Raw genomic sequence first — 26,812 nt, forward strand, 5'->3', positions numbered from 1 at the left:
TATATATATATATATATATATACACACACACACACACACACACACACACACACACACACACACACACCCCAGATCTACTTCCAGCACCGTAGCCTGACTGCCATCTACTCGTTATGCCCTCAGTAGTAAGGACTTCATTAGCTTCTTTACAAACAAAATTATAGCCATTCCAGAAAGAATTCAAGAGGTCCTTCCAATAGCTGTCACAGTTAAGTACAGTGTGGCTCTAGGGCTTAATTTGCTGTATATGTGAACTGCTTATCTCTAAAAGATCTCTCAAAATCCAGCAAATATTTCATCGAAGCTGTCAACATGTCTTTAAGACCCTAATCCAACTAAATTGCTCAAGGATATTTTACCCCAATTAAGACTTTTACATACCAAGACTTAATTAAAAGGCACCTTAATAAAGCTTTCAAAAACAAACATAGACCAAGACCAAGGTGTCTCAGGATAGAGCTTTTGCACCAATATTTATTTCTGCTTCAGATCCAGATTCAGTTCATCGTTGTTTAAAATCAGCACCAATAAATGTTCCTAACACAACATTGCTGCAATTAATGGACAAGTCCGTTGCCCAACATCAGCCCAGAAATGTTCTGAATTGAAGTTCTATTCTGAGATGTTGGTGGTTTTGCTTTTTACAACATTTCATTTCTATTTGATTGAGGTCAGGACTTTGACTCGGTAATTCCAAAATATTCATTTTGTTCTTTGTTAATCATTCTCTTGTAGAACATCTTGTGTTCTTAGGGTCGTTTTCTTGCTACATGTCCCAGTTTCAGCTCTCAGACCAATATCCTAACATTTTCTTTTAGAATCCTCTGGTATAATTCAGAATTGTAGCCAGATGTAGCAAGACAGGCCTAAACAAGGCCATAACACTCCCACGTTTCACTGAAAGGATGAGGTTCAGGGGCTGGGATGGAGTGTTATTTAATATGCAGACATGAGCCTCTCATTTAAACTAAATATTTCTGCTTTACTCTACTGTTCTCATCTGTTCATAAAACATTGTTCCGAAGGTCTTGCTTTACCAGAAGCAAAAATAAAATGTTCTTTTGGGAGAGCTGCGTATTTGTCCTTGCCACTCTGCTGTGATCTCCATTGGAAGCTTATATTTTTTCTGAAATTCACAAAAACCTACAATAACCACCAGGTAGACCCATTGTGTCTGGAATGGGAGGTTTTGTATCAACCTTAAGCTCCTTTAGATGATACACTTCTCACTACTTACTTATTCTTAAAGAACTCCCATCAGTGGATACAGTAGTAATGTGCACTCTAGATATAGAATCTTTAAAGAATAAAATATTGATCACAAACAAGGCCTAGATACACTTTGAATATTTTCTGAACTCCAGACCTGACCTGTGAGAAAACCGTCTGCCACCTTCCTGGCCTATTTTGTACTTAAAAGAAACTACTTCTTCTTATGACACATCACACTTCCACACCTTGGGCACTGCTATGAGTAGTAAAATGGCAACCAGTTTGGCTTGTTTGTTTGTTTGTTTGTTGGTTAAGTGGAGGAAGAACTTCTATATGAACCACAAAAGAATCCTTTGCTACCTTTTATTATTTCTTGGAAGCAATATTTTGTCAGTGTATTTTGACTTTGAAAAGGAATAATTCCTACTCCATTGAAGCTTTTTATGCAGTAACTTTTGCAGGCCTCAAATTTCACAACTTCTTCAAAGTTTTCATTCCTTTCCCTTTCAAAACATTTACCTATAAGCCAGCTGGCCAGAGTGAAAGAAATACGCTGTAGTTCTGCACTATTTGATAAAAATAAGAATAAAATTTAAAGAAAGAAATCAGTAAGACTGTCTGGTAAGTGCAGCACACAAAGTGGATTTAAAAATCAGACAGGTTCTCCTGGAAATAAATAAATAATAAAAGCCTCCATACCTAAGTGGAATCTCATTTAATGCACTATATTTCCCCCAGAAACCACAAATATCAAATATCACAAGAAATAACTATGAAATGTTGGCACATCCTTCAAAATGACCAACGCTGCTAAGAAAGCTTCAGAGATCCACCCATGATTACAATCAAAAGGGGATAAATCATGAGGAGGACAAATCCCATTTGCTATGGACTTAGTTCAAGGCAACTTTAAATATGGAGAATGTCTCACTGCAAGTGCACTAAAAACACTGAATCTCTTAACCATCACACCAGTGGAAGGAACACTGATACTGAGGGCCGTATCACTTGTTAAACAAAAAATGTAGTTTATATGCTAAAATGTCCATGTGATAAAATGTATATAGGTGAAACATCTCTTGTCCCAAAAGAACAATTCACTGAACACAGTGCCATCAAGAGAAACTATCTGTCCATTTGAGACATTTTAATGAGAAACAACATCACATCTTATCACTGGCAGAGAAGCTATTAAACTCTGACAAAAAGGTGGTAATGCCAATTTTATCAGAAAAACAGAGAAAAGGATTTTGGATTTTTTCTTTTAAAAGTTTATTTCCTACTTCTGAACAAGGACTTCTCTATTGATATTTTTATAATTATTTTTATAATAAGTTTTTATAATTATTTTACCATATGTTTTTTAGCATTTTAGAATGTGTGGTTTTTATCTGTGTATTTATATGATACTTTTTATGTTGTTTTATATACTATTATATTTATTTATTCTATTTACTCTTTGCATACATACATTTAGTCTAATTTGGTTTCTCTGTTTATACAGTTTTTATAGTTATTATTGTGTCTATAGACCATTGATTCCTACTCGGCATCCTTCTCTTTTGCCAGCCTGGTCACACATGACAATACATCCTGCCCACACTTAAAGGTGTTTACTGAATGGTATAAAAGTATATGGATGCATGCGATTGGTTAGTCTGATGCCGGTCTGATGACTACTTTACAGGTGCCCCATTGGCTTATATGCTTATTTGCATGCAGACAATTGATCATTTCCCCCACCTCCAAAGACATGCTCGTTAGGCTGATTGGTGACTCTAAATTGACCCTAGGTGTGAGTGTGAATGTGAATGATTGTATGTCTCTGTGTTAGCTCTGCGATAGGCTGGAGACCTGTCCAGGGTGTAGCCTGCCTTCGACCGATGGCAGTTGGGATAGGCTCCAGCAACCCCTGCAACCCTATTGAGGATTAAGTGGTATGGAAGATGAGATGAGATGAGATAATTGATCATTTTTACATTTAACATGACAATGACATTTTTTTTTTCACTTCATACATTATTTAAAGTGTCTTTTGCAGCGTATTTTTGATGACCCTGGTGAAGGCTGTCAGCTGCTCCGTTGTTCCAGTAATGAGGCTTCTAATGCTACACATTTGTGGTTTGGAAGCACACAGACGTGATGGCTGACCTCTGATAGTTCTAGTTCTAATGTGTTTTTTTACGTCTGACTTTTCTGAATTAGACTTGCTGTGTAGTTTAAAAATAAACTTTCTTCCAGTTGGCTGTGGTTTTAGTTCTGGTTCTCCTCACTCAACCCTTCAACCCCCCTGGAACACTCCACTCCAGGGCAGAGCGATGCAGGCATGCCTGTAAAGATGTGCTTTAGAAGCAGGCAAATGTGAGAGGCAACCTCTCATAGGTCTGGAATGGTTTTGGTTTTGTTATGTTTGAAGTCAAATCACTTCACATCTCTGGATTAGTCTTGTTGAATAGACGTTAAAGTAATTGTGCTGGCCAGACAAAAAACATCCAAACTATTATATGAACAAGATTTTGTTGATAACTGCCAAGCCACATGTTCCAGTCTACACTCCCTCCTTGCCTGCAGCCATTCTGCCTTTCTTTCTTGTGTGTTTAATTACAGGAATGGGGGCAGGTGTGGTGAAGTCAGGGTGGAGCCTCACCAGCTGCACAACAGAGCAATTATCTGGACAGCTACGCTGCTCTGCCATCACCACATCGCCAGAGCTTCCTACTCTGGATTCCCTGGCACCATGTTTGTGGAATTCAAACCTCATCAGATTTCCCCAATGGATAATATAAGTGACAAAATAAAACTAAAGTCACAGTGGCAAACTGCAGTGAACAATAGCAGCCAGGGCCTTCTATTATCTGGAGGACTGCAGCTTATTCTGAGCCAAGCCAACTGGTTTGCATATCGAGTTTTCCTCACGTTCTTTTTTCATATGGGATGACACATTTCTCTGACTTGGAGAATGAATAAATGTATTCTTTAAATGCAATGGTCATTTACTCTATGTATTGCTAGGAGCTATTAATACAGTTGCAACTGTATTATACACTGATCAGAGACAACATTATGACCACCTTCCTATACTGTGTAGGTCTCCCTTGTGCCTTAAAGTGTGTAGTTTGAGAGGGTGTTTGTACAGCTAAAATTATGTTAACTAATTTCAGACATGTGGTTCATGTGGACACTGCTTGTAGAATTTGAATGTCATGTTCCTGTATCTTGTGTTGTTTCTGCATTGTGGAGTTGCACGTAGTGTTTAGAGAAGCAGTTTTGGGACTGAGCAAGCACATAAACCCCCAAACTGGTCCCTGAGCCGTTCCCATGTCTCATGTGAGATCGATAAGGGAATACTAATTATTATTATTATGATTCAGCTTAAGCTCACATGTCACTTGTTTTTAATCTTATTGTCTTTCCAAAAACCAAGCCACATTTCCAGGGTTTTGAGAGGCCTAGTTGTGGTCTGGTCAGTGTTGTCTTGATACTTGGAGAGGAAAAGGTCGTCTTGGCAGATTCTGAGTGTGTCTCACTGCCAGACTTTCTGAAGAAAAGAATTCCAAAACTCATCTGTTCTTTTCTCTTCATGGAAATTACAATAGGATGTTCATTTCAGTGTACAGATCCATCTGATGTCCGTATATCCTGCCTACTGCTGTTTAGTAAAAATACTAGACTTGAAGTTGCATTTCTCTGGGTGGATGATTTATATAGTCACAAACTAATATAACACTGTATGAAACACACACCAGACATAAACAAAGAAACCAAACAAAAAGAAAGAAAAGAAAAAGGCAGCTGCAGTCCCTATTTGCCTCTTGGCTTACAACCATCTACAGCTGGCCTTGGCTGGACAACACCATTTAGTCAAGATGTCTCCAAACTGTCTCCATCCTTGGGTAGTTTTGCTCCAACTATTCCTTGTATACTCTCCCCCCTGAGGGCACGGCTGGAGCCAGTTCAGACTAGGGCAAGTCAGGGCAGCATGGAACACGGGGTCAGTCGTGAGGGTGTATAGAGGTGGGTGTGTGCATGACCCTGTTTTTCTTTTAAGTTGGGGGGTGAGAAGGCGGGGTGGGAATTCATAGATAAAATCAAACCCGTAGGCTATAACGGCTGTGGTGATCTCTCACTATGTGTGCCATCACCCACGGCAGTTTCACAGCATCAATGAAGTGGATGCATTTAAATACTTTCTTTCACAAAAGTTTTCACTGAACACATAATGCAGTTCAACTTTAGAATTTGTGGTTTGAACTTTGCTCGGCAAAAAGGATGCATGAACACAAACCTAATAATGCAAAGAATATAATGCAGCTTTAAGTGACGAGAAGAAAGTATGGCATGAGAATTAAAAGTAATCATTTGCAGATGCTAATTTAGTTTATTTTTTTTAAATATGATAATCAAGACAATATAATTGTAAGTATATGTGCTTCAAATAAGTTGTGAATTAACATAAAGGAAATTACATTTTATACATTTAAAAGCTGGAATTAGAATTTCAGTGTAGACATTGAAGACAAAGTAAGATGATTTCAAATGTAAATTCCTATAAGGTCGTACATAGATGTAAAGTGACATTTTTATTGAAAAAGATTAGGTCATATTTTAAATATATCTTCTTGTCATAGCGAACTGTTTTGTTTTTGACCCTATCTTTCTTCACGTCAACCAAATGTGTTTTACGTTTTTTCCTCCTCATTACCCGTGTTGTGTGTTTTGAAGTCTCTGGTAAGCATACATAGTGTACAACCTGCACATTGACATATTTTTGTGTAAATTCTATTTTCACATTCAAAATGGTATTTATGGTATGGTATTCAGAGTGGTTGCAAGAAGTCAAGGTGGCTGGTTTGCAGCTGCTTAAAAATGGGAGAAAAGAAAGTTGTCAGTGAAAACTATTCCAGTTTATAATAGAGTCAAATCGTAATCTGTGGAGATGAGTTTGAGGAGACCAGATGAAATAAAGTAGTTCAAGTATTTGTGGCCATGGATCAATAGCAACTCATTCAGACCTTTTACCCCAAGACTATTGTAATAAAATAATCGTCATCATCATCATCATAACGATCACAAGTTAAGTACATAAAACGTATACATATACATATGTACGTATATAACGTATATACATATGCCTCAAAAGTACTCATGTTAGTATATTCTTAAGCACTTCATAATATAATGATAATAAATACTTTAATTCATGACAACCTCTATAATGTGTTTAATAATTGTAATTTCATACTTTACTAATGGTTAGTTTGTCATTTGTAAATCAAATATTTACAAATTAGGGATTAAGGAGTTAACAGTGGTTCATAAGATCATTTAAAAGTAAATGGTGGACAAACTATTTAAATGTACATTTATACATCATTTACACATATAGTCACGAACTGTGTTAACAATTGTAATTGTAATAACTGTGTATTCTTGCTGTTATTAATAGTTAATTAAGATTGTTATAAAACATTTATTAATTGTTATTCAACTATTTATGCGAGCTAATCTAATGAGGGCTGTCTATGTCTTGTAAAGCATTTATAAAGGGAATTTAAAGGCTCAAAGACAAACAACAGAGAGTGATGCAAAACAGAAATATTGATTTCAACTGTACACGTGATATAAAATGAAGAAAGAAACATGACACTAAACCCATACAATCTGAAATAAAATGTCTTGTTTTGTGTGAAAATTGGCAAATTAACATTTGCCAGTGTCAACACTGGATCACAGGGGTGCCAGAATACAGCAAATAAAGTCTGTATGATGAAATATTTCACAGTGTCAATATTCAACTGTTCTAGTGACTATCAAACACTAGTTAACTGTCAGAAACAGTCGAACATCCTTGAATGCATCATTGCAACAATATTGGCTACTTGAAAATATTCCCTCAAGCTGCAAGGTGACCTGCATAGGATCACTTGATGTCACCATGGAGCGTCTTCAGGCTACACCAACAGCAAAGTAGGAATTTTTTCAAGCAGAGTTTGTGTTTGAGTTTTTATTGTCCTGGCTCTTACTTTGAGGTGTGTTCAGAGACTGCCTATCAATCGTCTCCATCTGAACGGCCCATAATGAATCTTTACGGAGACCAGCCTCCCCTGCCTGCAGTTGTATCTCCGCCTGCACTGATCAGCAGGGAATCCGAGCACAGATTCAATATGATAACTGCTTTATCTTTAAATTCCGTGTGCTTTGTGGCATATGCAAAAAAAAAGTACTCTGATATGACAAAGTTCAGCCTCTGCTTAAAATCCGTTTTGCCATTGCGGCGTGAGTGACTTTGAAACTTGCTATCATAATTACCTACCCACCCTCATCCCAGAAACTCACCAGAAATAGAAGGAGAGAAGGCACTCTTTATTTCACCGTCCGCCTGTCTCCAAATCCTTCCATTTGATTAGGGAATTGTAAGTCTCCCATTTTTTTTGTTCTTAATTTAGCTTTCATTATACTCTAATAGTTTTTCTCATTTGGAGCCTGGTGTGCGTAAATGCACATGGAAATTAAAACTTTTGACAGAGATTAGCATTGAGTGGAGGTCAAACATAATAGCTTCCATTTAAAAGGAAAATAGATATGATTATACTGCACTTGCTCTCTGTTCAACTTTTGTCCTCAATCTAAACGATGCTGCTTCAAACGCTCTGCCCTCATTATGCAGCAACAAAAGGAGCAGGATCAATGGTTCACACTGCCACCCTTCATTATGTGATGTCCTATATTTAACTTCCGAATGGGAAACTAAAGCCAAACAAGAAAGACCATGAAATTACCTCTGTGTTATTCATCTTTTTTTTCCCTAATTGCTTGTGATATTTATAGTTTGCACTAATAGAGACTTGAGGGTTGTGTTTGCATCAGATGAACAAATCAATGAACATTCAGCGTGTACTTGAGGATTAAACAGGCCTACGGATGAGCTTGTGTGTGTGCGTGTGTGTGGGTGTGTGTGTGTGTTCCTCAGTACTAGTTCATCATCAGCAGTAAATACTATAATCTGCTTCTGATTACAACTGCAATATCTTCTTCAGACAGATAAAAACATGCACGATCTCTTAAATCTACATAGCAGTTGTAAAAGGCAATGAGTGGATAACAGAATGTATGTCAACGCGATAAAGGAAACAGTCAAGAACGATAAAGCTGTTTTTTTATATTCAACATACTGAAATCTAAGTCGTGTTCACCCGCTATCACATATTTGAGGGGGTAATCACAATTTTTAATTTGAAGTAATCTGAGATTAGTCCACAGGAAAGCCCGAACAACTCAACCAAAAATAAAGTGTTTTTACTCGCCACATCGTAAAGGCTCTGAACACAGCACAATTTGTCTAGAAGGCTTTAAATAAAACATCTATTTGTAAAAGGTTTACAGACTTCACCATATGACCAATCCTCATAAGACTGAGAAAACACCCACCATATGTTTGCCCCAGTAGTGGTACTGGTGTGCTGCCATCATCTGCTAAAGACCCAGAGCTTCACCCAGATTTGCCTCGTAACTATACTGCAAATTCTTCCACTGATAGAGTGAACATGAACGAAACCTCTGTAGTTCCTCATAATAATGAAAACTAAACATTTCCTAAATATCTAGTAGACTTATGTAACACTGGACAGCAACCACAGATATATTCAGGGATGAGGTGGTAAAACGAAAAAAAGAAGAAAAAAAACAGTAAATGAAAAACATAACAAATTATAATTTTATTACTATTATTATTATTTGCACAAAGTATACATTTTTTAACAATACTTAGGTCCTGTTCAGTCTCAGTATTTATACGACTCTGGGTGATCCAGTATGTTTGCTCAGTGTGTGCAATTAGATGTTATGTTTCTATTTATTTATTTTTTAAACTCAATTCAATTTTATATAGCATCAATAACAATGCAAATTAACACTTTAAATGATGGACACATAGCCTACTCATATACGATAATTGCATTTATTTATTGGTTCTTGTTTAGACTTGATTTTGCCTGCCAACACCTATAAAAACAAAATAAATGTAAACGTTCTGTACACTACTGAACAGACACAGTACAGACACACTCTGTTCTGGTAACCATTTAAAACAGAGATTGTTGAATGACGATGTGAGTTGAATTTTAAGCTGGTCGCTTTTGATCAGCTCACTCAGGACAATACTGGGTCTGGAGAGTGTCTCACTCACTGAATATTTTTACATTTTAATACAGAACATTCACTTAAATATGTTAGCATACAGCACCCACCACGTTTGTTTTAATCCATAAACACAAGCTTGTATATTTTGTACGTAAACCAGCCTGAAAACACAGGTAAAGGACTTCAATATACTCAGCTTCAGGTAACACAGTATATTGATAAGTTTGTTTTATTCATCTTTGCATTTGACCTTCTTGTCTATTGCCCAAAGGGCCAGCGCTCCCAAAGTGGAATAATGGAGCCAGTGACTCTTAGCAGTGCTTTAACCCTTGCTCTAACTAATATTATTAGTTAATGTTTGTTAATTGTTTTAATGAATGGAATGAGGAAGATCCTGTTGTCATTGTCACACAGGATTAACTAGGGAGACGTAAAGAAAATACCAACAAATCAGGCCTCCTCAAACCTGGCTTTGTACGACCAGGACAGAATGTACGTTAAAATAAAAGCAGACAACACCTTCTTTTTTCACAATTTTTCAGTTTATTGTTGGCATATTCTTGTGTTTGTGTTTGTAACGTGTGAGAAAGAAATGTGTGTATACTGAATTTCTTTGCCATTGTGTACAACACTATTTGCATTTAATCCTGCTTTCTTCAGTTTCTTAAATGGATCCTTAAAGTTTTGGTTACAGTGACACATAATTGCCACTAATTTCAGTCTAAAATATGCCCTCCTTTTCACTTACAGACATAATGTTTATCTATAGCCAAAACTGGTAGAAAACAATGAAAGAAAGTCAAACAATGAGAACTTCATTTCTACATTTTCAAAGGATCTTCTGTCTTTCTTTGTCTTCCACTGGGACAAACAAGCCATCGTCCGGGGCGCTTAAACAATAATCAAACCTCTGGATCATAATGTGAAACTCTGCAAACAAACCGCACACCTTCAGAACAAGTAGATATAGACAGATTTATATAGTTTTATATTCATCTTGAAACTTTTTAAAAGAGTACAGTAAACAATTCTCACACATTATTGAAAGTACTTGGTGTGAAATGAATGCAGAATTTTAAAGAAAAAAGTCCTTTCCACCTACCTGACCACACAAACAGAATAGAAAGATCTAAAAGAGTTATATTGCATTTTGAAATGCACACAGATTTTCCTGTACAATTTGGCGTAACTCTGTGAGTACAAACGCCTAAAGGGCTAAGTGGCGGTTTCTGTGGGTGGCTCTCATTTCGACTTGCCTTTCGTTGCTTGAATGTAGTTCTTGTCTGGTTGTATTTCCCTCAAAGATGTATACATCAGTGGTGTAAACAGGCACACACAGATTGTAAAAGGACAGAGAGATCAGCCCAGGTGTATCTCTCCAACGTACGCCTTTCCTCCTCCGTTAGTTTCTCAGTCCTGCTGAGACAATCAGGTTTTCCCAGTAAGGCTGTCTATCTACCCAAATATTCCTACCTCCTCCATGTCCGGCCTCTTAATCCAAAGATTGATGTGCCTCAAAAACATGGCAGTGCTGCAAGCAGTTCCAGAAAGAAGAAGGGACCTTTTAATTCTTTAAGCTGGTTGTTCCTCCTTCTCTGTGTCGTTGTGTTTGTTTTTATTTTCATTTTATTTATTTATTTATTTTTTTGCTGGGCCAGAAGAGGTGAGGGCAGGAGAGAACAAAATCTTGACGCCTTTTTTACAGCCTTGGTTGCCAGGAAGCGACTGTGCAAAATCACGCTGTCTCTGGTATGTCCACGCGAAAGGAGCTAGCAAACCCCTTTCCTCGCTGCAAGCACATGAAAACACAAAGCCCGGTTAGCAGTGTGTGTATACGTGTGGGTGTGTCAAGTTTGCATGAGACGGGTGATAGAACACAAGAAGAAAAACAGTTTTTAAAATGCCTCATTCAGAGACGGTTCACACACACACAAAGAGGTGGAAAGTGTCACATTCATTGGGTGGGTTATTTTAAGTCAGTGCTGTTAATGGCTTGTGGATAATGTGTGTATGAAGATTTATGTGAATGGGGTGGTGGTATGGTGTGGGAATAGCGGTGGGGGTAGGGTGAAATAATCGAGATTGACAATAAGATTGGAATAATAATAAAAACTGGAGTCTGACCTCTCTCAGGCTAATGTCACAGCTACACTGCTCAAGAATTCTAGGACTGAAACTGAGAATATCAGAAACAATGACTGGGTCTTATCAATGAGACTAACTCCTACATGTTCAGAGACTATCATCAGCAATTCCAGAGTCCAGCAGTGTTATCCACCCCACAGCCATGAATTTTGGAAGGGCTGAGATATAGTACATGGATTAGTATTAGTGTGACCTAATCCATGAGCCCTACCTTCTCTGTGACCCACCCCTACGTCTGAGTTTGATGACAGTAATCTCTGGCCTCTGGCTACGACTCTATCCCATCTCCATCTCCCCTCTTCACCCAACACTTACATGTCCCCAGGCCCGAGACTGCACCTCCCAGGACAAAAGAATCTCTGTGTCACTGGCTGACTGGAGCAGATTAGAGAGCCTTATCCTCTTGATATCATCCCTTCCTCCACTCCAGCCCCTCTTTCCCCACCGCCCACCCAGGTTTCCCTCTGAGTGTTGTTCCCTCTTTTCCATTACCCACCTCCCACTACTACCCCCTTTCTCATTAGCATTAGCCACAGGGATTTACTTTGAGAAAGGAGTGAGTGGTTTGAACGACACAGAGACACTGGGAGCTCTTGATTTGAAGAGCTGCATCACAAGTGCATAATCAGCACATCTGAGGTAACTATTAGAATGGGAACAGCATGCAGCAGACACAGTGGCTTTAACTGGAGACTGTACCTGGGAAGAACGAGACGAGACCTCACAACATTTGAAACTTGAAATTTCATTTATGAGGTTTAAATTGAACTTATTTACCTAATATTGTCATTTTAAATAGCGATACTATACCCTGAATGTTCTTTTTTCTGTGCAAAATCACATCTTATGCTCTCTATTTCATTTCAAGATAACTTTCTATAGCTTTATAGAACTCATAAAAACCTGAGTAATTACTGAGTAATACATCAAAAACTGCACTTTCACTATATTTTAATTATATTATTTGCACAATTCATATGTATTGTTGTTTTTGTATTCCATTTGACAGTGTTAACATGACTGTCTTCTAGCTACATAGCCTCATAAGCTAAAGAAGTATCATCATTATTGCTGGTTTTCACACACGTGTGTAAGGTGGAACCGTTACAACTTTATTCTTTCACCGCTATTCTGTGTGAAAGGTACAGAAACTAAATGGGGTTGGGCACAGCGGAGGTAGCTACAGAGCTGAATCAATGTCTTTGTGAAAGACAGAGCACCAGACAGCCACGCCACTGTTTAAACCAGGCTTAAACTACAGGGGTCCTAAGATCTTACACAATTTTGGAATCAGGCTGTGTCACACATTAAAGGAGAAACTTCCCTAATCACAAACGTGCACAAGCAACAAGTTTGAAAATACCAGCCTGCACACCCTATAGGATTTTTTATTTTTTTTTTTAATAACTGTCACATCCTGGAGCACTGAAAACACCACCTCACACGACTTCACGGGAAAGCAGCTGCAGATCTACTGACCCGCACTTCAGAAGAAGAAGTGGAAGAAATAGAGCAACTGTAATACTAAGAAGTGAATTTTATTCAATTCGATTTGGTTTTATGTATGTGCCAATAACAATACAAATTGTCTCAAAACCGGTCTGAAACCCTCAGGTCAAGCACAAAGGTGACGGTGGAAAAACTCCCTTTCCACAGGAAGACCTCATATGGAGGGACCCATCTAATTGAGGCTGGCCAGGGAGACACAGAAAAAGTGTCATACAGGACTGATAATATAATTGGGATGGCTCTGATGGAGTCTTCAAGAAGTCTGGGAGGTTTACGAGCAAATCTTAACCTCACATGATCAGTAATCTGGACTGATCAGCTGGACTGGAGTTATCTGATGATTGTCAGGGGGGAATAAAGTATGTGCCTGAAACTCTTTAGTATTACACATCCCTCATGAAAGCACACACTGGGACAACAGTACTCCGACTTTGTTTGATTATTGTGAATGACAGCATAATGAGGGGTTCGTCTTTGCAGCATTATAAAGCGATCCCTGTGAGAATGGTTTTGTGTCTACACAATAGGCTTTCAGGCACAGGATTGAGCAACACACCCTACCACGCCAAAATGCATAACTACTACTACTACTACTGCTGACTGATGTCATATTTCATAGTTTGGTCAAAATCAAACAGCATAGAATATGTGTTTAATTTGCCATTTGTCATTAATTTGTCATTAATTTGTCTTTATATTTTAGAAAAGAAAAAGAAAAAAAAGAAATGTGAACAGACAACAACAGGCGACGCAACAAATAGTCAGAGGTAGCTGAAATTAATTGTGATCCAGTTAATGCTTCTTGAAACTAAAATTTTGAATTTGTAGTTTGTTATTCAACAAAATCAAGGCAGCAACAAACTTAAATAAAAATTAGCGTATCATTATAGTATTGGAACAGTACCTCTGTTCTATGCTTGTTGTGGCATTCACAATTTCAAAATGTTTAGCTACTATTAAATCAGCTGTGTGTAACTGTGTCAGCGAGTAAATAACATGATATACACCGTATGTAGCATATTTGTCTTAAATTTACTGTCCATCAGCAATGTTCACATCATTTTAGAATATCTTAGAATATATCTGTGCATTTAACCCTGCTTTGTTATTTTGCCCTTCTATATCCCAGATGGTGTTCTTATGTTCTTGGCAGTAATCAACACAGACATGCTTACAGTTGCCTTACACTGCTGCTCAGTCACAACACGGACATAATTATCTCAACCCATCATAATAATCAATATTCTAAAATGTGCAATTACAGCTGCATTATAAATGGCCATCCATTATTATTATGTTATTATTACTTAATTAATCGCATTAATCTAACATGTTCCGTAAATGTGATATTCCTGAGTTTACATGTGATCATTTCTACTACAAATCCTTATTGTTATTTGACAATACATGCTTTTTGTTGTCCAGATACTTTTCCTGTTTCACAGGCTTTTATTAGAACTACGGCAGTCTGATGTGTGCCATTTGTTCCTTTGTTTGTAGGGTTGAAAAATAAAAGAATGGCTGTCAATGAGTAAAACATTCATTAAATGGGGTAAAAACAAAAACCTGCTGTCTTTAACAAGTTTTTAATGATAGGGCTAGCGATGCAGCAGAGCTGTGACAATTTTATAGTTACCACTTGGTGTGTCGGATTATGGGAGAGGGGGCATTTTCAGATGCTCCTTGGTAACATTATAATTAAGTATCATCATCAAATTGCAGTGGCTGAGAATGTGTCTCTCCATGGCCTCTGGATAAGAGTCAGAGAAAACGTGTGCCTCTGCCTTCCAAACAAATCTACTTAATTATCCCAAACTGTTTTTGATCCGATGCAGTGACTTCTTCTAAATGAGACTGTGATGCAAAAAAAAAAAAAAAAACATACACTTTTCCACTTTTCATTTCCAGGCTTTGTGAGCATGCCGGTGTCTTTAGTGTAACGAAGACCTTTCTTAATTCTAACATTTCCACCCACATCCCAGTAACCTTACAGATTATAATTGCTTTTGGCATGCACAAAGAGTTAGAGGTTTGTGTATATACTGTGTGTGTGTGTGTGTGTGTGTGTGTGTGTGTGTGTGTGTGTGTGTGTGTGTGCGTGGAAATGAATTGAGACAGTAGGGTAAGGTAAGATAGGATCATCACAGTCAGACAAAAATGAAGATGTTTGAGAAAGAGGGAAGAGTTAGTTAAACATTCTGACAAGAGGGCTGAGAGGACAGGGGTCAGACCTAAATCGAATTTCACACTTCTAGTCCAGGGAGCAAATTGAATTTGGAATTTATTCTTTTTCATCTAATTTGATCACCAGATCAGAGGGGAGGGCAGAAGCTTAGACTGGAACAAAACAGGATACTCACTTAAATAAGATGGGTTATAAAGTGCTCTGGAGCTACGCAGAAATACTTCCAACTCTTTCCTCTCTAGGGAGCCATGGTGGTGGTTGACGTGATGATTTTGGAGAAGGTGGTGTTGGAGGTGGTGTTGACTGAAAGGTGTTTCTTTGCCAAAAGTGGAGAATGACCTATCAGCCGTTTGTTTGGGGCTTTCAAATACCTCTGTGTCTGGGACTGAGTCCATGCCAGGCACGTGGAGGTTGCTGCGGTAGTCTGGACCCTGACGCCCATCAGAGGGCACAAAGCTCGGCATCCAGCAGCGATCAGAGTGGCCCAGGGCCTTACACTCCTCTGTGCAGTTAGAGAACAGATCAGCCCCTACGGAAAACAAAGAGGGAAGTCAGAAGGAGAACATGAGAATAAAACGCTCATGAAACTCAATATATGGACCAAAGCACACACAGAAAGAGAGAACTCAGTCTGATGTAATGTATTTTTGCAGATCGTTTAGATCACGTCAAGAGTGTCTGTGTCACCATTGTTAAGGTCATAGCGTGGTGTGCAACGGACACACCAAGGCTACTGCTGACACACGCTTGGAGAGGAGCACTATAAATGAAAATTCCTCATGGAACCGCTGGCCCTGCTTTGTAGACAGTTTTTATTCCTGTATCATTTGATGTTTTATAGCTTAATTTAGCTCATATTTATTTGCTTGTACACAATGGGGATCATTTAATTTCTATTTTGATTGCTTGTACAGCACTTTGGTCAACTGAGGTTTTTAAATGTGCTATAGAAATAAACTTTGGCCTAACTCATGTAACTCATTTTACTCTCTAATTGTAACGTATAATTAGTTGAGTATTTTCATACCACAATATTTTACAGCTGCAGTTTAGATTAATTGACTATAACTAAATATTATAGTTGCTGATATGTGATAGTCGTTCTTTTCACAGCAATAATTTCAATGCTACTATTTGGTAAAAGTTCTCATGCACACAGTATAAATTATAATGAAAAGGTGCAGCAGAGTTTGGGGACTGCTATTTTTATATTTTATTTTATGGTTAACATCTTGTAATATATTTTGGGATAATGGGCCTTTGAAGGAGAAGTGACTTAATTTTAAACACTCAAAACAATCGTAATTAGTACTCTTAAGTATTAACGTGCTACGCAGGGACATTTTGTAAAGAAAAAAAAAGTGGAGGTCATTGAAAATCTTGTAATTTAGTTTTTGCCACGTATTTTGCCCTTCATTAACAGCATCTGTAAATGCTGTCTGTGTGCCGTGTGTTTGAGAGTTGAGTGCCGTCTTCAGAGCCTTTGCCATCAAACTGCTCACGCTCTCTTTAGCCTGGGCATTAAATGAACCAAACCACAAACGCAGTAGTATTGGATTACCAGCCTGCCTCTGCCCTGTTCCTTCACTCTCAACCCTTTTCAAAGCCTTTTGTCCTCCAGGAAAAGCAGCCTTCAGGTATGACTGAAAAAAAGGTTTGGGCATGCTCTTTCATGTTGAGTGATTACATATTTATGAGGTGTTTTAATGACTGCAATCCCTTGTGACAAAACTGATTTTTATCAAAGAGCAGAGGGGACCAGTATTAGACAGATTTAGCTCTTCAGCGCAGCTATTTAGGCCGTGTAGAAGCCTTAAGCCAAACTGTGTTTTCATTGCCCCATATGTTTATTTCAGTAGGGCCTAGATCCTGCATATGCATGTTTTTTTAAGCCTAAATCCTCCTGTTGTGAATGTGTGTGTGTTTAGGGTAACAATCTGAACTGTCCAACTAGGGCTATCTGCTGTTAATCCCCCTGAATACAGACTGATTAGGCTAAGACTGTTACTGTCCCAGTAAACAGAGAATGTGTGTGTGTTTTGTTGTGTGTTGTATGTCTCTAGCGGTCAGCAGAGGGGGAATTTGCTTTGTTACAAAGCAGATTAATTTGGCTTGCTGTCACTAACAGCTTGGATATTTGCCTCGTCTCCTACCAAGAGGGTTTCTTATGAAATATTTACTAACATGCCATAAATACACCATCACATTAGGCTTTCATATAGCTCCTTATGTAGCTACCTAACTGTGTGTGATGACATAAAGGATCAGGACACCTACACATATGGTTAGCACTGCATATTAGACTGCAAAGAAACAACACTTGAAGGAAGACACAGAACTTTGCATCCACGACAAAATGGATGCTGTGTTAATTCTCAAAATGGGAGCGTTTATTACAGTCTGTGAGACAGATGAGATCAGAGAGAGGGAGAAAAGACAGAAACAGAGAGAGAGAAAAGGTAATTTCAGCAAAAAAAAAAAAGAAAAAAAAGCCAGATCAAGACATCTCTATATTTCTTGACATTTCGGCAAATTACACGTTCCCCCGGCATATTAGGCAGTCTTTATCGAATCAGAAGAATAGACACATTTCAGCTGTAAAATTGAACCCCTCGCGCACGCACAGACACGGACATGGAACTCTGATTAAAATGGTAATAAAGATTGTTTTGGTTATTACCCTTATCTGTCCATGTAGTTCTCTAACAATTTCCTCATAGCAAACAGTCTCTGTGATTTCTGAAGCTTTGCCCGAGTATGGAAGAATGAAAAGGAACCGTGGCACCATGTCTCGCACTAAGTCACCCATAAGCAGAGGCCAATGAGGAGTCAGATGGATGGAAGAGTAATGAAGCACGTTGACCCTCGTTACTTCGCCAACACCTTATCTCATTTTAGCATTCTGCATGGCACTGCAAGGCAGACGCAAAGTCTCGATAATAACCTTCATTTGGTAATTGGTATGCAGAGGTCTGAAAAATGAATTACTGATCAGTGAGCTGTTACCACGGTGACAACGTGAACTGCAAACCGAAGGAGGCATTCATCCCGGCAGCGTAAAGAGAAGTGAGTGGGGGTGGGGTGGGGTTGGGGAGTGAAAAGTGGATAAGCACCATGACTTAATTTTCTCCAAGTGAATGACACTGACTATATTGATCAAATGTACTTTATAAATAGTGCATAGCGAGACTAGAGAAGGGTTCACTGACGAGGGTCCCTGGGCTGGACAGTTGATCTTAAGGGACGTGTCAGGAGGGCCATTTTAATTCTAAAAACTAAAATATGCGCCGCACGCATGCTACAGATAACTTAACACTAACCATAAACCTCACAGCGAAAATATTAGAAAGATATTTTCTTTATAAAAAAAAATAAATAAATAAAAAAAATCTGGTCCTTCTAGAACACATGCTACATTGTACGTCATTATAAAAGGTATAAAATCCTTCCCTATGGGCTTCTGCCAATAATTAGCATCAAATAATAACATAGGGAAATTTACTGTTTTTATTTCAAATGAGGTATAATTTTTCTGACTTTTTTATTAATTCCGATATAAATTTTTTACTTTTTTTTTCATAACGTGAGATAGGAAACGAGCACATAAAGACAGGAAAGGAAAACGAATGATGAAAGTCTACAAAACATACAGAATGAGTGTGACGGGCAGAGTGTAGAGAAGGCTTATGTGCAAACAACTGTATTTAACATTGAAGTAGATACAGTATATATATATATATATATATATATATTGTACAGTGATAACAAAAGAACCTACATATCACGTGGATTCAGTATAGATCTAGTGAACTATGAATTCTATGATATTATGCTATTACCAGATGTGTAACAGCATAATATGTAGTCAAAGTGCACTACTTTGTGTCTTTGGATAACATAGTACTTTTTCCATTATATTTGATTAGAATGTTACAAACTGAATGAAATACATGATGAGCTGATGATATGATAATCCACGGCTGCTGGGCAAGTAACTCATTTCAGGGCTTCAACGCGGCGCGGTAAATGACCAGTAATTTATGTATGTGAGTTAAAATATAAATCCCTGCTGAAATTACGCAGCCATCAAATAACCATTGCTACAACACCCATTATATCTACACACCTCAGTGTATAACAGCACATTATATTCAGTATTTATTCATCTGAATCCTGCTTTTGACCTTTAAAGCAAATCCTTCCATCTCTCCCCCACACTCTCTGTCGCTCTCCACCGCAGACTTTAATGCATTAAAAATAATCTTGGCATTCATCTGACTGGCGAGGAGTTCGTTATATTGTTATTGGACCCAAACAGGTCAGAATTAAACAAAAAAAAAATCAAATTCTTTTAAATGGCATCGGTTCATTACAGTCGATTTCCAGCAACAATCTTTGTGAGTAATTGAATGAATCCTTGATGAGTTAAAAACAAAGTGGATTTTTCATCAGCGAAGCAGCGTAAGTAAAGTAATGCGGTCAGCTACTCCAAACAAGAGCTCAACTCAGTTACCACTCTGATAAAAGGCAAAATAAAAAGACAAAGAAGTTAAGAGGCAGCTAACAGCACCATTGGGGGTCTGTGAGATATGTTTCCAGCAGTTAGAAACACTTTAAAACAAGCATAATATTATTGTAGTATTTATCTAGTTTTGATATAACCTCAAATTAACCTGATTACATAGACAACATGTCACTGATATATTTATGTAGTTTCCTGTCAAAGAGAAGAAAGTGTACCATTGCTGCTGGCGAACTCAATTAACAGACAGAGAGTAAAGATTGCTCTTTTCACAGCATTGCAACAACAAATTTGTGGGACACTAAGCCACACTATCAATTATCCTAATCAAACCGAGACTTAATGCATAGCAAATAATCTCTTCAAAGGCACTAAGCTGGCTGATAACTCTGCAGCTAAGTAACTGTATCCTATTTGCCATAGAAGTATATTCAAAGTCAGCAGTGAAATGCTGCCGGGCGTTCACAACAAGAAGTACAGCACGGCACACACAGTCTGTATGAACAGTTGGGGCTGGGAAAGAAATACTAACACACTCAAACTGGACATAAAGCATCTGACTGGCTCCATCACAATTAAGAATTAAAGTATAAAAGAAGACAAAACAGATTTAGTTGTGAATCTAGCTGGGTATAAGCAATAACAAACCTATTTTTGATAAACTATAATAATATATGTATACTGTGGTCATATGCAGCTTCTTTATAAATAAAGCTGTGTTTAATTCACCTGTACCTTATTACGAGGCTTGCAGGTAGCTGTTACTCAGCATGTTATTAACTAGTTCCTGCCCTGAAGAGTTTCCTTAATCTCTCAATGGGTTTGTGTTTTATTTTAAAAAAAAAAGGTAATATGCGGATGTTTATGTGTGGACAAAATAGATTTTATTTGTAATTTAGTTAATTTTGTTAAATGATGAAAATGGCTTATATCTTGCAAACTAAGCAAAAAAAAAAAAAAAGCATCAACTATATAACAATTATATTATAAATTGTTTACATGATGTACTAATGCACTCAAAACAGAACACATGAAGACTGTCAACATAAAGCAGCTAACTGAGTATCAAGTTGGACTAAAAATGTTCCACCGCGGTGAAACTGTAAAACCTGCAGCCAGGGCTGTTGTAACAGCGATCAGGTTCAGCTGCGTTTCTATTTACTGAGCTCTGTGCAAAACCCTCCAAGCTTACTGGAAAGACAGTAGCGGTGGCAAGCAAGTTTCATTTGACATGAGAGATCCTGGCGTGGCCGACCAGGCATGATGACAAACTTTGTCCTTTGAGGACCTGCACCAAAGAAAGTTCAGCACTGAAGACATAAAACCAGCATTCATAACTCAGTGGGGCCCAGTTGTCTGAGCTCAGATTAGTCCCTTTAGTAAAAATCAAGGAGGGAGGAGGGGAGAAAATAAATAGGGAAGGAGTGCAGTTGGAGAGTCAGGGCGTGAATGAATGCATTAATTAATCTAATGAACGAATGAATTCCCTGTTTTGTTTGCTATGCCCACAACCTCTTTGCTCAGCTTTCTAGGACTTCGGTGTAAGCGCAGCCTAATTAAAAACCTTGTCACATGTCGTCAAGTGTTATCCAGACTGAATGACCGGGCTCACAGGGTGCATTAACACCCCCGCGTATTTATAAACAGCAAATCTGGGGTTCCTTTTCTGCTCGACAACGTGAAATCATACCGCGCCAGAAATGACAGAAACAAATAGTAGAAGAAGTGTTTGCAGAAGAATTCAGAAGTAGCTCAAAGGGAAAAGGAATTTAAATGATGACAGAAAAGCACCAGCCGGTGTCACCAGAGAGAAATCACAATGTCTTAAAGAACAACACCATGAGCATAAACGCACACACACTGAAATACCTCAGATGATGCTGACTCCCACCGTGTATGATGTTAACCCTAATTAAAATGATCTTTCATTTTTCCACACCTACACAGTGTGCTGTAACTGAACAAGAAGGATCCTGATTTTGGCACTGAATACACATCCAGCAATCTGTTCCTGAATCCACGCTGATAAGTAACCACATGCTAATCAGCATATCCTACTCCACCAATTTTCCCTTTGAACGTGCAGCTTAAAATCTCCAATAAGTCTGTCGCAAAGAAAGACACAGGCCGCCCGCAATGCCAGTTCTTACCGGAGGAATGGCCTCTGTTGGTGGCATCGTGGTCACTGTCTCCCTGCTCGCTGTCTCCATGGCCGCTGTCTTTAGAGCTGACCAGGTCTGCCTCCTGGAAGGCCGAACTGAAACCAAAGACAACATAATTACATCAGAACCTCTCTTAGCATTTGGATTGTAACTTACAGCGGCCCAGAGCATCACCATGATAATGAAAGTTAGGGAATTGGAAGCAGGAAACAACCCCGCCATAAATCATCAGTGAGTGTGATAGACTGAGCAGCAGAAATGTTGTAGTGACAATCTGTTTCCATATTTACCTGTTGACACGTCTCGGCCTGTCAACCAGGTAGCTGAGTTCAGCTCTCTGGTGTTTGGTCTGAAAGACAAACAGGGTTTTCAGTGTGCGTTGCTCAAGAATATTATGTAACATGTTAGCGCACTGAACAAGGCAGAAAAAATATATTTTCCCCCATTGAACCAGGGATGACGAGACCCACACAGTGTCAGGTTGATGTTAGATATCAAATAAGTGCTCAACCGTTACACGTATCAGTCGTGTCTGCTGAGTATGTGTCTGAGGATGTGCGTTTTCCCAAAGAGTGGTGGTGGAGCATGGCGCGACAGATACAGTATGTTGCCAAGGTGGAAGATGATGTAGTGCTAGGTGCCTGGCACAGCCCAGAGGCACATCTTTGTTCAAGTGCAACTCAGCAACATTGTGACCAGTATGCTTAATGCAACGTTCCTCTCCCAGGGGATTGGATCATGAACACACACTCATGCAGCCATATACTGTATTATCCCACTACAACCAGCAGCGTCTGAACGAACATACTTCTGAGCCAATTGTGTTTTATGATGTCTAAGAATTGAGAGCACAACAAATAAACATGCAGCCATTGCTTTTTCAGTGCTGACTTTACAAAAGGCAGCAGAATGTCCGCAATACGTAGTTATGCGACGACATGAGTCATGTTAGAGGACACTCTGTCTTACTGTGCTTAGCACTCAACAGCCATTTGCTTATCTGTTATGCCACTGAACTGAAGGAAAAACCTCCAGAATAGAAATGGCCCCTGTATGAATCACATGTTGTAACTGTCATGTAATAACTTATTTAAATGTTATCAGCCAGGCTTCTTGTGTGTATGGGAAGGTCTTTCTTATGAATCTGGTTTTAGACATGCTGAGGGTCTCTGAATGGAAGGGAATGTTAACTTCTGGTTAACGGTAGGTGTGAGAAGGACTCTTACCTCGTTTGATAAAATGCTGCCGTTTGATATGATGTCAGGCTGCTGGTCTGTGTACCCTGTCACTATGGCCCCGCACGGGTTGTGATCGGTGTCTGTGCTCCTAGAAGGACTACACGGCTTAAGGAACATGAGGTCTGTTTTGGCAGACTCTGGAGTGAGACATACCTGGTAACAATAGTTTTGATTTTGGTGGTGGGAGCCGAAGCTCCCAGACTCCTCCACGGGGACTTGAGTCGTACCAGTCCCACTGACGTTAACAGCACTTTGCACTAGCATGATGTCCGATTTGCTGAGCTTTTTCTTGCGGGCCCTTCCCTGCCTTGAGCAGCAGGAGCTGCAACTAAGACAGCAATCACTGGTCAGGCAGGTGTAAATGTTAAGCTTTTTGTCCTTCTGACAGCGCACAGCCAGCACGATCATGACCAGGAGGAAGATGAAAGACACAGAGCCTAGGGCGATGATAAGGATGAGGGTGAGGTCCAGGGTGCCCTCTTTGGCTTTGCTGGTGCCTCCTCTGTCTCTGCCACTGTGACCTTCAGCCACACTATCCACCAGCATCACCAGCACACTGGAACTGGAGGACAGAGGTGGCTGGCCATGGTCCCTCACTTCAATTAGCAGATCGTACTTCTGATGGGTGTCTCGCTTTGCTGACACCCGCCTAGCTGTCCGGAGTTCACCTGTCCTCCAGTCCATCCTAAACATGCCATTCTCATTCCCCCTCTGGATGCTGTAGGACAAGCGAGCATTCTCACCGTCATCCGCATCCATGGCTACTATGCGGGTTATGAGGTAGCCTGGCTCAGCTGAGCGGGGCAGGAGCTCCTTGGCTGTGCCATTCTTTCCCAGGGGAGCTAGCACTAGGGGGGCATTGTCATTCTGATCCACAATGATGACTTTGACAGTGGTGTTGGAGGAGAGCTCTGGGGAGCCTGCATCTTTGGCCTGGACCATAAATGTAAATTCCTTCAACTGCTCATAATCAAAGGACCTGAGCGCATAAAGATAGCCCGTCTCCTCATTGATTGACACATAGGTTTTTACTGACATGCCCTGGATGTCACACTCTAATATGGAGTAACTGATGAGCGCGTTCTGCCCGATGTCCGAGTCAAGAGCCGTCACAGCATGTATGTATGCTCCTGGAACGTTATTTTCTGTCACATACACGTCATATATGGGTTGCGTAAACGTAGGTGAGTTGTCGTTCTCATCTGACACCTGGACTCGGATGGACTTACTGGTGGCGAGTGAAGGTGTCCCTTTATCTCGCGCCACAACTGAGACTGAATAGGAGTTTGCCTGCTCCCGGTTCAACGGCCCATCAGTCACAATGGTGAAATAATTCCTAAAAGAGGATTTTAATTTAAACGGGACATCGCCGAGGATTTCCACGTGGATTTGTCCGTTCTCCTCTGCGTCCCGGTCAGTCACACTTAACAGCGCGATGACGGTACCAGGAGCGGCTTTTTCGCTCACCGACTCAGTAACAGTGCTGAAGGTGATCTCCGGTGCATTGTCGTTCACGTCGGTGACTTTGACTAGCACTTTGCAGTGCGCAGGAACGGCATTTGGTCCCAGATCTTTAGCCTGTACGAAGATTTGATAGGAGCCGCTCTCCTCGAAATCCACCTCTCCGCGCACCTCAATGCGCCCAGTGCGCGGATCTATGCCGAACATTTCCTTTATGCGGTTAGAGATGTGGTTACTGAAAGAATAAACTATCTCCCCGTTTAGTCCTTCATCCATGTCAGTAGCGTTCAGTTGGATAACCTGCGTACCCACCGGTGCGTTCTCCGAAAGACTGACTGTGTAGACGGGCTGGTTAAACACCGGCACGTTATCGTTAGAGTCCAACACTTTAACCACCAGTAGCGCGGTGCCAGTCCGAGGAGGCTGACCCCCATCCACAGCGGTTAGTACGTATCTGTGAGCTGCCTGCTGCTCCCGGTCCAACGCTTTCTCTAGGACAAGCTCAGCGAATTTGTTTCCATCAGTTTGAGTCTGCACATCGAGGTAAAAGTAGCTGTTAGTGGTTATATCATACGTGCGTAAAGCGTTAGAGCCCACGTCCGGGTCGAACGCACTCTCCAAGGGAAAACGGGTGCCTGGAGTGGCGCTTTCTGAGATCTCTACCGTGATATCCGTCTCCGGGAAGCTGGGTGGATTGTCGTTAATGTCCACCACCTCGATTTCAACTCGAAATAGCTCCAGTGGGTTCTCCAAAAACACCTCCATGTTGAGTTGGCAACTGGCGCTCTGCTTGCAGATCTGCTCCCGGTCGATTTTCTCGTTAACGAACAGGACGCCGTTCTCAAGGTTCACCTCCAGATACGGTGTCCGAGAGCTGGGCACCACTTGGAAGCGGCGGGAGGCCAGCTTGGTAAGGTCCAGTCCCAGGTCTTCGGCGATATTTCCCACCAAGGTGCCGTGATCTGCCTCCTCCGGGACAGAGTAGCGTATCTGGGAGTGCACTCCATCCGTGATGCACAGCATAATCAGAAGCACAATCATTTCCGGAGAAACAAGTAAACTTAAGTACAAAATAAAATAAAATAAAATAAAAATAAATCAGTAACAGTAAGCTTTATCCTGTGTTGATAAACCAAATGTCAATTCTCTTCACCCATCTCACTTCAAACGGAAATGTCTCCAAAATACGCAAAAGTCTCCAAAGACGTTTAATTCGTCCGGACACATGGGTCCCATTTAAAAGTCAGGGATTTTAATTTTTCTAATGTTTTAACGAGTTTTCTCTCTGTTTTAGCTCTGTTTCCTTGCTTTTCAGATGCGTACCGGCGAAGAGCACATCCCAATAAATCGCAGCGCCACAGAACTGATGAAACCAGTCTGGACAGAAGTTGGAAAAAATATTATAATCCATATAAGACACATAAAATGTACATTTTCAGTGATGGTCCCTAGTTAGAAAAGAAACGTAGACGCATCTCCTTGTCTTTCTAGCTCTCCGTGTCCGTTTGGAAAGATCCTCTCTTACTGTTACCTCCTCCACTCCACTCTCTACTGATGCAGTTCACTCAACTATTTGCTTTTTTCTCCAACTCGCACCTCCCTTCGCAGCCCCCACGGCGGTATAGCACGCTGAACGCTCTCTCTGATTGGTTCCTGCGGTTGACTGTCAACGTTCAACGTCTATCTCATTGCCTCTCTACCTCTCACTGTCTCCCTCTGAGCTCAGACAGGCTTCTCTCAAGAATACCTTACGCAAAAGAAACGCAAAACCAGCTGACAAGCTGGGTATGTGTGATTTTAACTCTCAGCTGCCACATTCTGATCCCCCTGCACACTTGCCCACTGTAAAGCACGTTGGTAATGAACACATTAATGAAGGGCCCGTGTGAGATTAGGTAAGCGTTGAGCGAACCAATTAATACACATGGTGTGACATTTAGCATTCATATATATGGGTTTCAAGGCTGTGCGCCATAGCTTAAGTGTAGTAACGTTATTACAGTGTTTATCAGCCACACAGTAACGTGATGCACGAAAAGGGGCATATTTGTGGACCGCATACGACCCCTAGTGGTGCACATGCAAGCCGGGGTCTCATTTATCAAGAGGAGTGGATAGTATAATGTAAAATAATGTGAAGTACAATGTTCTAGTTAACACGGCACATGGGCCGTTGTACACAGACGAGTGAGTGTGTATATAGTATATTTGTGTACATTTGTAAATTAATTTATTTTTG

At 39.9% G+C, this 26,812-nt stretch overlaps 1 protein-coding gene across 2 annotated transcripts; it reads right to left on the reverse strand.

Annotated features, from left to right (window-relative positions):
• Nucleotides 1-9,153: 9,153 nt before the first annotated feature.
• On the reverse strand, nucleotides 9,154-26,314 carry pcdh10b (protocadherin 10b). 2 transcript variants are annotated; one of them, XM_047585354.1, is made up of 5 exons: nucleotides 23,266-26,314; nucleotides 22,165-22,223; nucleotides 21,863-21,969; nucleotides 15,562-15,719; nucleotides 9,154-11,140 (listed from the first exon to the last, which is right to left on the reverse strand). In XM_047585354.1, exons 1-5 carry the CDS (start codon nucleotides 25,612-25,614, stop codon nucleotides 11,087-11,089), a joined length of 2,727 nt encoding a protein of 908 aa, XP_047441310.1. In that variant the 5' UTR covers nucleotides 25,615-26,314; the 3' UTR covers nucleotides 9,154-11,086. The 2 variants fall into 2 exon arrangements, with proteins under 2 accessions (XP_047441310.1, XP_047441309.1); XM_047585353.1 differs by having other exon boundaries at nucleotides 23,101-26,296.
• Nucleotides 26,315-26,812: the final 498 nt, after the last annotated feature.

This window comes from Mugil cephalus, chromosome 5 (assembly GCF_022458985.1).
Source record: "Mugil cephalus isolate CIBA_MC_2020 chromosome 5, CIBA_Mcephalus_1.1, whole genome shotgun sequence".
In the NCBI taxonomy this organism is placed as follows: Eukaryota; Metazoa; Chordata; class Actinopteri; order Mugiliformes; family Mugilidae; genus Mugil; species Mugil cephalus.